This window comes from Nematolebias whitei, chromosome 23 (genome assembly GCF_014905685.2).
Source record: "Nematolebias whitei isolate Nwh7 chromosome 23, NemWhi1, whole genome shotgun sequence".
NCBI lineage: Eukaryota > Metazoa > Chordata > Actinopteri > Cyprinodontiformes > Rivulidae > Nematolebias > Nematolebias whitei.
In genome coordinates, this window is record NC_056520.1 from 1623081 (window position 1) to 1634942 (window position 11862).

The 11862-nt window shown below is 44.1% G+C and overlaps 1 protein-coding gene across 1 annotated transcript in view; it reads left to right on the plus strand.

Moving 5' to 3' along the window:
- Window positions 1–11862, plus strand: part of abcb11b (ATP-binding cassette, sub-family B (MDR/TAP), member 11b) — a 23831-nt gene that overhangs the window by 481 nt on the left and 11488 nt on the right. Inside the window, exons 3-14 of the mRNA XM_037696457.1 lie at window positions 319–337; window positions 1778–1807; window positions 1894–1945; window positions 2022–2317; window positions 2404–2491; window positions 4448–4581; window positions 5547–5718; window positions 8058–8182; window positions 8252–8426; window positions 8506–8619; window positions 8709–8819; window positions 10507–10632. Coding sequence (XP_037552385.1) covers window positions 319–337; window positions 1778–1807; window positions 1894–1945; window positions 2022–2317; window positions 2404–2491; window positions 4448–4581; window positions 5547–5718; window positions 8058–8182; window positions 8252–8426; window positions 8506–8619; window positions 8709–8819; window positions 10507–10632 — 1442 coding nt within the window. The remainder of the gene's footprint in view (window positions 1–318; window positions 338–1777; window positions 1808–1893; window positions 1946–2021; window positions 2318–2403; window positions 2492–4447; window positions 4582–5546; window positions 5719–8057; window positions 8183–8251; window positions 8427–8505; window positions 8620–8708; window positions 8820–10506; window positions 10633–11862) is intronic.

Sequence of the window (11862 nt, forward strand, 5' to 3'; positions counted from 1 at the left end):
GACTAGAGATCAACACTGGACCAGAGGTCCATACTAGACTAGAGATCCATACCAGACCAGAGGTCAAGATTGGACCAGAGGTCCATACTGGGTCAGTGATCAGTCTTGGACCAATAGTTCATACTGGACCAATGGTCAAGACCGGACCAGAGGTCAATACTGGACCAGAGGTCCATACTGGACCAGAGGTCAAGACTGGACCAGAGATCCATACTGGACCAGTGATCAGTACTGGACCAATGGTCAAAGAAAGCATTCCGTAAAGCGGGGTGGACCCTGTAATGGTTTAGTCGTAATGTCTTTTTCATTGTCTTGCAGAACCAGCGGGCTCCTACATGTGAGTACTTGCTGCTCAGAGTATCTGGTGTCAGTATTGATCATCTTTATTCATTAACATGTACAAATACACAATGACTAACAATGTCAATATTTATATTAATATGCACTTTACTCATAATCTGTTCTTTTAGTTAAACATCTAAAATACTGCACACGATGTTAGACGTGGCCTGAAGTTCAGGGACTTTGGAAAACCTCTGTCCTGATGCTGCTGCACTCTTTGAAGGTCTTTACAGGATGAACGTTTAAGCTTAAGCTGTTTATCTTTAAAGCTGAAACAACATAAAGAGCCAAAACGAGTGGTAAGACAGAGTCATGGCTGCCTTGTCTGTGTGTCCCTGAGATGGACCGAGGACTTGTCCAAGATGTCCTCCACCTCTTGAACAGCTGGAGACAGCAATGAACGGACGGATGTTTCATTTATTTATGGCACTTAATCAATGAGCTCATTCAGCCACAAACAGGACATCTAAACTTCCACCTTGGAAAAGACAAAACTTAATAAAAGAATAATTCAGGTGCTCGCCACATTTCGTCTTTTCGACTCCCGTCGCAGAGCAAGAGAGGGAACTGGAAACGCCCAGCGTCCATTCGTGTTGTGAGCACGAACACTTCAAAAATAAATGCCGACTTCCACGTAGGTGTGTGGCTGCAGCCAGGTGTAAGAAAGGTCACCATAATGGGGTGGCCACGTCTAAATCTAAGATGGCCGCCACCATAAATATATGTAAACCAACCACACTGATCATTTGAGGAAACTCTGCTTTCTAGTTTTTATGTTGCCTGAAAGTGTGGTTTCCTCAACTGATTGGGGTGGCCAAAGATTAATGTATGAGGGCCAAGGCCACCATTAACCCCCCGGGGCTCCTCTTCTGCTCCTGGTGGTGATAAAATGTCTCCTCCTCTCCAGGATCTGTCCCTCTGGAATAAAAAACTTTTTCTCCTCCACTTGAACATGGAAAAATATTTGGGTTTAGAAAAACACTCGTCTCCAGATCTGCTCAGATCCTCCGAGTCCGGGGACATCAGAGCTTCAAAATGTCAAAGATGTTTTTTTATTATTGGTAGTGACTTCAGACACCTGAAAACATGATCCCAAAGAAAATGGAACTAATATTTTTAAACGATGTTAATAATTTTTAGCATCTTTATCCAGACGTCACCGAGGTTAGCAACTTCTTAAAGCTAGCTAGCTTTTTAACTTCGGTAACTCCTGCCGCGAACAAAACTCTGCTAATCCCTCGCTTCTGTCGTAAAGTTAATTTTCTGCCTGTAAATAAGCTAATTATCGATAATCTATAATCTAAGCTAGTTTTTCTGAGTGTGTATTTTGTGCTGCTAACCGTTGCTAACTGTTAACCATGTGCTTTCATGCTAACGTTAGCCTCGAGAGGTTCAGTGTTTGTTGCAGACACTCAGGACTGTTTCTGTCCAACAGGTCCATGACGAACTCCAAGGAGAAGGACAAGTCAGTACAAACACCTCACATGTTCTGGATCCTTCGATGTTTTCACTGAGCTCATTTTAAAATAAACGTTTTTCTGTTCCCAGCAGAGTTCGGCGAGACTCCGAGCAGCCGGCGATCAGAGTCGGCTTCTTTCAGCTGGTAAAAACGAGTTTTAAAGTTCGTGCCGTGGACGAGCCGTCCCCGTCTCATCGCCTGTGTTCTGGTTCTGGTCCAGTTCCGGTTTGCCACCTGTAAGGACCTGTTGATGATGGCGGCCGGCAGCCTCTGCGCGGTCCTGCACGGCTCGGCCCAGCCCCTCATGCTGCTGGTGTTCGGCCTGCTCACCGACACCTTCATCGACTACGACATGGAGCTGAACGAGCTGAGCGACGAGCGCAAGGAGTGCGTGAACAACACCATCCGCTGGAAGAGGAACTCCACCGGAGCCCGGGACCTGGACCCATCGGTGCTGGGCCTCCTGGACAACTCCACGCTGGAGACGCTCGCCCCGCTGGGCAACAGGTCGTGTGGGTAAGAACCCCCCGAGGTGGCTTCTTTCATGTTTGGAGTAACTTGTGCTTTTGAAGTCCTCGTCTCATGAACTGAGTCGTCTTCAGGCTCCTGGACATCGAACACGAGATGACCCTGTTCGCCTTCTACTACGTCGGGATTGGACTCTCTGTCTTCCTGCTGGGGTACCTTCAGGTTTGTCCCGCCACCTACCTAAAAACACACCAAAGCACGTATGACCGCTTAGCTCAAAATATTACACAGTACTATAGTTAATCATTTCTTATCTGGCAACCCGACTGACATGGAAACTATAGCGCTTTCATGTAAACCCACTCATTTTTTTATTTATTGCTCCAACAATCACTGAAAAAACACTAAAGTTTCACTTTGACTTGGTCATTTTAAAAGGAGCTGCGTGATGAAAAGGTCTGGCCATCGCTGGTTTAACAGGACGGAGGTTAAAACCCTTGACGCTCAACCGACGAGCTCTTTCCCTGCACCACGAGGTCTTCTGCAAGCAGCTGACTGCGTTTGTCAGCGGCTGTGAAGACTCCATTTACCAACCCGGAGCAATTAATTAATTAATTAGTTAAATCAACTAATGTAATTAATCACTAATTGTTGATCATCATCTGTTAATTGATATTAAAAATTAATCAAATCAATTAACTAATTAATTTAATTAACTGATTAATCATAAATGTAATTAATTTATGAATATAATTAATTAAACTAATAAATTAATTAATTAAACTAAATTAATCACGATTAATTACCTAATTATTTAATTGAATTAATTAATTACAATCAATCAATCAATTAAACTAATTAATTAAATACTTAAAATTAATTAATTAATTACACTAAATTAAACAATTAATTAAAATAATTAATTAAACCAATTAATTAATTTAAAGTTCTTAAGCAGCTGCAGGTTCAGAACATATTCCAGGACTTCCAGGGGAAACATCTGACGCCGACTCCGTTGAATTTCAGGCTGTTGTCAGCCGGCGCAGAGGAGAACTGATAACACGCCCGAGCAGGCGGATAACGGGAGCAGCCCGAGGCCAGACGCGCCGTTTCCTTAAAGATCATCTTTCAGCCAAATCAACGAGCAGCCGCGTTTTATTCACCGTATGAAATAACCGATTTAAAGTCACGTTGCTGCCGTCAAACAATCTGCAGCGGCTTCATTAAACACATGAAGCCGCTCAGGTTTAGAGACGCGCTTCTTCAGTCTGAAGGACCTAAAATGTGTCGAGGTGCATAGTCTCCGGGCGAAACGGTAAAAATAAATCACAGCTCGGCTCAAACCTCGGTCTGAGCGGCACAACTCTTTCCTCCACCGCTTCTTAAAAACATTTTAAAGTGAAGGTTTGTCACATGTTGATACGTTTTTAGCTGTGACATCAGGGTTTGATTATGGAGGAAGAGGCACACGTCTTCATCCAGGCTAGGCTAACGGCTAGCTAAACACGGGTCAGATTTATTCCGTTTTTCAGGTTTATGAACTCGTAAACAGCCTTAAGTGGTCTGAGCTCACTCAAAGTTTTTACTGTCTGATTCACAATAACAAAAACAAGATGGTTTAGTGTAAAAATAACAACGGCTTTATTTCTCATTCCCACGAGGCGGGAAAACTGAGTCAACTAAAAACAGGAGGGGGCGGGGCTTAATTTGACCTTTTCATTTTTGTCAATAAGAAATATTAATATAAAAATACTTCACGGTTTTGTCTTATTGCTAAGTCAGAAGGAAAACAAGTTTTCACTCCGACTTCCACTGGTCTGAACGCCATTTTAAGTTTGGCTAGCTTTAGCCTAGCCTGGACGAAGACCTTCTCCGTGCTCCGCGGCTGACAAGATGCTAATTACTGATCACCGTTTGACAGAAAATCCCTTTAAATATCCAGCCTCCTGCTGCCCTTGGGTCAAATGAAACTTGAAGGGCAGCAGGAGGGTTAGACAGCAGGAACAGAGAATCAAACCGTCTTTGTTCTTCACGAGGCTCTCTGGTCATGCAGCGAGGTGGCCTCGTTAAATTTAAAATGTTAATTTGTACCGTCGTGTTCATCCGATCTGAATCAGACGAGATAATTTCCTGCTGCCCTCCAGGCTTTAACTCCAACGTTATAAGTGTGACCCTCAGATCTCCATGTGGGTGACGGCGGCGGCCCGGCAGGTCCAGCTCGTCAGGAAGATGTACTTCAGCAAAGTGATGCGGATGGAGATCGGCTGGTTCGACTGCACCTCCGTGGGAGAGCTCAACACCCGCATGTCTGAGTGAGTGGACACAAGATGAGCTGAGGCCGAGGTTTTGGCTCCTCTGAGGTTATGGCTGTTCTGGGGTTTTGGCTGTTCTGAGATTTCAGCTGTTCTGAGGTTTTGACTGTTCTGAGGTTTTGACTGTTCTGAGGTTATGGCTCTTCTGAGTTTTCAGCTGTTCTGAGGTTTCCCTGTCTGAGGTTACGGCTGTTCTGGGGTTTTGGCTGTTCTGAGGTTTCAGCTGTTCTGAGGTTTTGACTGTTCTGAGGTTTTGGCTGTTCTGAGGTTACGGCTCTTCTGAGTTTTCAGCTGTTCTGAGGTTTCAGCTGTTCTGAGGTTTTGACTGTTCTGAGGTTTTGGCTGTTCTGAGGTTACGGCCATTCTGAGGTTTCAGCTGTTCTGAGGTTTCGCTGTTCTGAGGTTACGACTCTTCTGAAGTTTCAGCTCTTCTGAGGTATCGGCTGTTCTGAGGTTTTGCTGTTCTGAGATTTAGGCTATTCTGAGGTTACAGCTATTCTGAGGTTTCAGCTGTTATGAGGTTACGGCTCTTCTGAAGATTCGGCTCTTCTGAGGTATCGCTGTTCTGAGCTTTCGGCTCTTCTGAGGTTACAAATTTTCTGAGGTTTTGGCTCTTCTGAGGTTACAGCTGTTCTGAGGTTTCAGCTCTTCTTAGGTTACAAATTTTCTGAGGTTTTGGCTCTTCTGAGGTTACAGCTATTCTGAGGTTTCAGCTGTTATGAGGTTACGGCTCTTCTGAAGTTTCGGCTCTTCTGAGGTATCTGCTGTTCTGAGCTTTCGGCTCTTCTGAGGTTACAAATTTTCTGAGGTTTTGACTTTTCTGAGGTTACAGCTGTTCTGAGGTTTCAGCTGTTCTGAGGTTTTGACTATTCTGAGGTTTAAGCTCTTCTGAGGTTACGGCTCTTCTGAGGTTACGGCTTTTCTGAGGTTTCGGCTCTTCTAAGGTTTCGGCTGTTTTGTTACAGCGACATCAACAAGATCAACGACGCCATGGCCGACCAGGTGGCCATCTTTGTGCAGCGCTTCACCACCTTTGTGTGCGGCTTCTGCGTTGGCTTCGTTAAAGGCTGGAAGCTGACGCTGGTCATCATTGCCGCCAGTCCTCTGATTGGAGTTGGAGCCGGACTCATGGCTCTGGTAAGACCTGACTTTCATCGGTGAAGGTTGAACTCGTTTAAAACTAACTTGAGTTTATTTCAGGTTTAGGATTGGAGGATCTGCTGTTAGCTTGAGCCTGACTTTGTGGACGTTCACATGAACAGCTTTGGGCTACAAATTCAGCACATTTGAACGTAAATTTTTATGTAATCTTTATTTTATATAAAATATTTTCAGAGTAGTTTTTCTTCTTTTTTACAAATTTTACTTAATTTCTGTAAATTTCTGTTCAGATGAACTTTAAATTTTTCAGTTCATCAGGATCCATTCATCCAATCAGAGTATTTTAAACTTTGGTCTCCAGGCAGAAATGTGTTTGAAGCTGCTTCCTGATTGGTCAGGACTTCAGTGTCAGCAGAGAAGGCGGAGCTCATCAGAGGCTCTGCAGGAGGAGCTTGTTCAATGATTGACAGTAACATTAACCTATCACAATGCTGATGTAGAGTGGGCGGTGCCAAAACACAGGGCTCTGAGCCTTCAGGAAGGCTCTGAAAGTGTGTTTTTTTTTGGTGAAGATTTGTGATGCATTCAATTGTAACCCATAAAGAAAAAAGAAAAAAATCACACTAAAAATGTAGTTGCTCTAAAAATGAAGTTTAAATATCCCATTAAGGTCAACTGATATTTAGTTTAATTACATGATGAAATGTTACAGAAACAGGGAGTTCTGTGGATTCCTGTTAAACTTCAGCCTTAAGGACTGAAATGACGTGTTGTACTTGAACACAGGAGGCTGGGTGAGCCTCAGGGGCTGCTGGGTAATCTTGGGACGGAAATGAGTGGACTCTTTCAGGTTCTATATTCAGACAGGTCGTCCCTGTTGGTTCTGTTTGAGTTCTGGCCTGATGATGTTGATCTTCTGTGCTGGGCCATCCTTTTGGCCAGTGGCTGTTTAGTTTCCCCGATTTAAGACTGATCACCCTCCTGACACTGAACAGCATACACAACATTGCTCTGTTTGTGCCGGGGGACTGGATCTTTGGGATGAACCAGTCTTTGCCGTATTTTGGGGTTTAAAAGCCACTGGGACGTTATGTTTAGAAAATAAACGTCTCAGTTTCTCTGATACTCCCTCAACATATGGAATGACCACTGGTCTGGGTCTGGGTTCCTCCTTTTCACCTGTTGGCTGACTGGAGTCCTGTTTGGGTTTCTTCTCTGCTTTCAGGAAGGCCCAGTTAGGATATCCACATTGCTCTAGAGCCTGTCTTGTGTGGGATTTCTCCTTCTGCCTGGCTCCTGAGCTAGTGGGGACGCTGTCTGCTCTGTGGTACAGAGTCCTGATGACTCCTAACTTTCCTTTGGACTAAAGATGAAACGTTTCAACAAGAAGAATCCGTCCAGAGGACCTAAATTGACTGTGTTAGATTTATCTTCCTGGGTTGTTGATCAGCATCAGGACGTCTTGAATCATGTTGGGGATGACTCTGTTACTACCACACCAGAGCTTAGCCTCATGTCTGTAACATCGACTGGGTTATAACCATTTATGTATTTTGTAAAGTTAGGGTTAGGGTTTGTATTTTGTAAGGTTAGGGTTAGGGTTTGTATTTTGTAAGGTTAGGGTTAGGGTTTGTATTTTGTAAGGTTAGGGTTAGGGTTTGTATTTTGTAAGGTTAGGGTTAGGGTTTGTATTTTGTAAGGTCAGTTGACTCCAGAACTTATTTAGCTGTAAACGTACAAAACATCCAGTAGTTGTCTGTTTCTCTGGTTATTTAGTTCATGCATGTTTTATTCCTTGTGTTTTGGTTCAGCTCAGCCTCCTCAGTTGTTCTTCAGTCAGTTACCACTCACACCTGGTTCCAATTAATAATCACTCCAGTGCCGTCACCTTCTGAACGTTTTAAACTATCTCCAATCGCCACTCCAACAGCGCTTCATCATCCTGGCTACCAGCCACATGTCTCTGTCCTCCTTGTGCTCTTCTGTATTTTGTAAGTTTTGTTTCTTAGTAAATTAGTTTTTTTTTATTTATTTGGGCCTTCATGTCTGGGTCCAACCCCATACGACCATGACAATGATTCCTTTCTGACTTACTGGAAAGACCTTGTCCGATCACTGTGTACAATGTTTCATTGAAATCCTTGACTGGTTCCTGAGACATTTAGTGGAAAAGGACAAACACTGATGCCTTTCAACAGAGTGACAAAAACAAACTCAGAAAAACAATCAGTAAACTCTACGAGCTCTGGAGCTACCAGGAACTCCCACCTCCGCTGACCCTAAATGTAAATTCTGGAACACAGAAGACAGTAACGGGGACTCCCAAGTTAAAAGGTAAACAGTTTCCAGACTCACCACCAGGGTTTTACTTTCAGTTCGTGGCAAAGCTAACGGGGATGGAGCTGCAGGCCTACGCTAAGGCCGGCGCCGTGGCCGATGAAGTCCTCTCCTCCATCAGAACCGTCGCTGCCTTTGGGGGAGAGAAGAAGGAGGTGGACAGGTATGATGCAGCGATAGCTGAAAATGATTCATATCAAACCGTTTATTGATCGTTTATCGTGTTATGGAGGTATGACAAGAACCTGAACTGGGCTCAACGATGGGGCATCAGGAAGGGTCTGATCATGGGCTTCTTCACCGGGTACATGTGGCTGATCATCTTCCTGTGCTACGCCCTGGCCTTCTGGTATGGCTCCACTCTGGTCATTGACACCGAGGAGTACACACCTGGAACGCTGCTGCAGGTAACACCTGTGGAAACAACACGCCACACTCCGTTTCATTTACCAAACGACTGTTCGTATTTCCTCGTTTTTATTCCAGGTGTTTTTCGGCGTTCTGGTGGCGGCCATGAATCTGGGGCAGGCCTCCCCATGTCTGGAGGCTTTTGCAGCCGGCCGCGGAGCTGCTACCATCATATTCGAGACCATTGACAGGGTGCGGCCATGGGGTGGACGATCCAGCAGCAAGATCAGGGTTTTAATGTCTTATTGATATTCATCTCTTTCTAAACGTGTCCCTGCCAGGAGCCGGAGATCGACTGTTTGTCTGAGGCCGGGTACAAGCTGGACCGGGTCAAAGGAGACATCGAGTTCCACAACGTGACCTTCTACTACCCATCCAGACCAGAAGTTAAAGTACTCGAGCGCTTCCATCGTCATATACGCCGACATAAGATGTTTTCTCTGAGTTCTGCCTGCCTCCTTGTTTTGTGACTGTTTTTGACCTAAAGAACGGCTCCAGATGGGATTTTAGTTGGTTTCCTTGTAAAATTTGACTTGGCTGGTCAGAAACAATCAGAATCAGAATAAGCTTTATTATAATTGCATCAAAATACAGTGAAATTATGTTTGTACAGTAATCCGAAAGATGGGCGGAGTGCACGTTGCTGCTGAGAGCGTGGCCCCTTATTCTTTTTAGATAGAAAAGGGGAAAAGGCCATGAGGAGAGAATAGTGGTATTACAAAAAATATCTCGTCCTTATCAGGACATGATTTAAGACATAAAAAATAATTCTACCAGCAGCACATTTATGAACACATTGCATGCATTTGATGGCAAGATGGTGAGATTTGTCCATGAAGCACTTCCAGATAGTCCATAGTCCTGATAAGATGTTGGTGTCAGCCGATACAGCTCTGATAAGCATTCACAGAAGTTCTCGGGGGGGAGGGGGGGTTGCGATAGACAGAGCTTTTCCTTAGTTTACAGATATCCCAGGAGAAATTTGGTAAGTCAGCCTGCTTCGAGGCCACACGGGGGAGTCAGATTCAGATAAGCCACAATTAATTTTCTTCTGGCAGACTGTTTTTTTCTCGCCAGCCTTGCTGGTACTTTAGATCCAAAATGGCCAGATTTGTGGGCATTCCACTGGTCCGTGCTCATGAGCCCCCTCCAAGGTTGTCCCCAACATTCTGGCGAGTCCCAAAGCCGCAGGTGGCTTGTGATTTTCACAAATCGCTTCTATCTTACGGTTTAGCTCGTAAATTAGCTGATTTTGAGTACTCGAAACATGAACCAAACTTTCACACAGACTTGGCAGTTTTGTCATGGCTGAAACTTCTGCCACCGTCTTCTTTAGTAGCCGATAACATAGGAATCCGCTGATACCAGAATGCTGAAACCCTGCTATCATGAATCTGATTATATAAACATCTTCAGTGTCCTCCTGAGACAAAACAGAAAGACACATCAGCTCCCAACCTCCCCATGGATCCATGACGTATCCTGGCGTGTGAGTATCAGCGGGGCATATGGGCTCTCCAGGACCCTGTTGCTTTTTTAAAAAGATTTTATCGATTGCATTGAAAGTCCAGCTCACCAGATCCATGACAGTAGTTTTTGTTTTGGAAGATGTGTAAATAGGAGCTCCGATACACAAGATAAAGAGCATAAATGCAGGAGGAGGACAGGAGAGCAGGAGGAGGTAAAAGCGTCCACCTTGCACGAGAGCGAGTGAGAAAAAAAAACAATACGTTGCTGTCCCGACACTTTACTGTTTGATGGTACATTTTAACAGCGGTTAGCGTTTGCACCCTTTGTTTAAACTGGCCCAAACCACAGAACACGATGCTGACAACTGACTTCTAGTTTTCTTGTGACGTCACAGATTCTTGTTATGAACAGATTTAGGACAGGGCGCTGGATAAACTCTAGAAGCTGGGCAGAGACGTGTAGTATTGAGTATTTTTCTGAAACCAGTGATTGATACAGAACATCTGTCACAGTTGCAGTAACCCTAACACTGACCTGGACGACTTTGTGGAAACAGAACGATCTGTTTCCAGAACCTTCATCGTGGTGTCACGGCCTCTCTGTGCTCAGATTCTGGACCAGCTCAGTGTCGCAGTGAAGTCCGGAGAGACCACAGCCTTCGTGGGTCCGAGCGGAGCCGGGAAGAGTTCTGCCATTCAGCTCATCCAGCGCTTCTACGACCCTAAAGAGGGCATGGTGGGTGTCTGGAGGTTCCTCTGTCAGCCGTCCTGACGATGTTCTCAGTACTTTATCTCCTCCCTCCTCTTCAGCTCTCAGAAATAACCATCCCTCGAGGATGATGGAGGTGCACAATAATCTGTTTCATTATTCAGCTAATGGGTCCTAACAGCCTCATTTTTCAATTTTACTGGAATTACAGATTTTTTTCATCCTCTCAGAAAAGTAACAGCCCCTCGTTGCTCCCTGAAGGTTCTCCATGAGTTTACAGACCGAACCACCAAATAGCAGGTTGCTTTAAAAGCATCATTTAAATTTAAGTTAATTTATTTTAATTCAGTTTATTTCTGTAGCTCCAAGTCCCAACATGAGTTATCTCAGGTCTCTGAACAGAAACATTCACAGACATTAAAAAAGACGATCAGTAAAGTTCTCCATCTGAGGAAGCAGCAGATTGTGTTGAATCTTCACGTCATCACAGTCTCCCATCCTGAGCAAGCACAAAGGAGACAGTGGAAAGGAAAAACCTCCCTAAGAAACCTCCAACAGAACCAGGCTCAGGATGAGCGGACACCTGCTTAAACCGGCTGGGTTGGAGAGGACAGGAAGTAGAAACAGAGAGGACAGAATGACAGGTCCAGGTGAACTTTCTATAGTCCAAGTGTACTTTCTATAGTCCAGGTGTACTTTCTATAGTCCAAGTGTACTTTCTATAGTCTAGATGTACTTTCTATAGTCCAGGTGTACTTTCTATAGTCTAGATGTACTTTCTATAGTCCAGGTGTACTTTCTATAGTCTAGATGTACTTTCTATAGTCCAGGTGTACTTTCTATAGTCCAGGTGTACTTTCTATAGTCTAGATGTACTTTCTATAGTCCAGGTGTACTTTCTATTGTCCAGGTGTACTTTCTATAGTCTAGATGTACTTTCTATAGTCCAGGTGTACTTTCTATAGTCCAGGTGTACTTTCTATAGTCCAGGTGTACTTTCTATGGTCTATATGTACTTTCTATAGTCCAGGTGTACTTTCTATAGTCCAAGTGAACTTTCTATAGTCCAGGTGTACTTTCTATAATCTAGATGTACTTTCTATAGTCCAGGTGTACTTTCTATAGTCCAGATGTACTTTTTGTAGTCCAGGTGTACTTTTTATAGTCCAGGTGTACTTTCTATAGTCTAGATTTACTTTTTATAGTCCTAGTGTACTTTCTATAGTCCAGGTGTACTTTCTATAGTCCAGATGTACT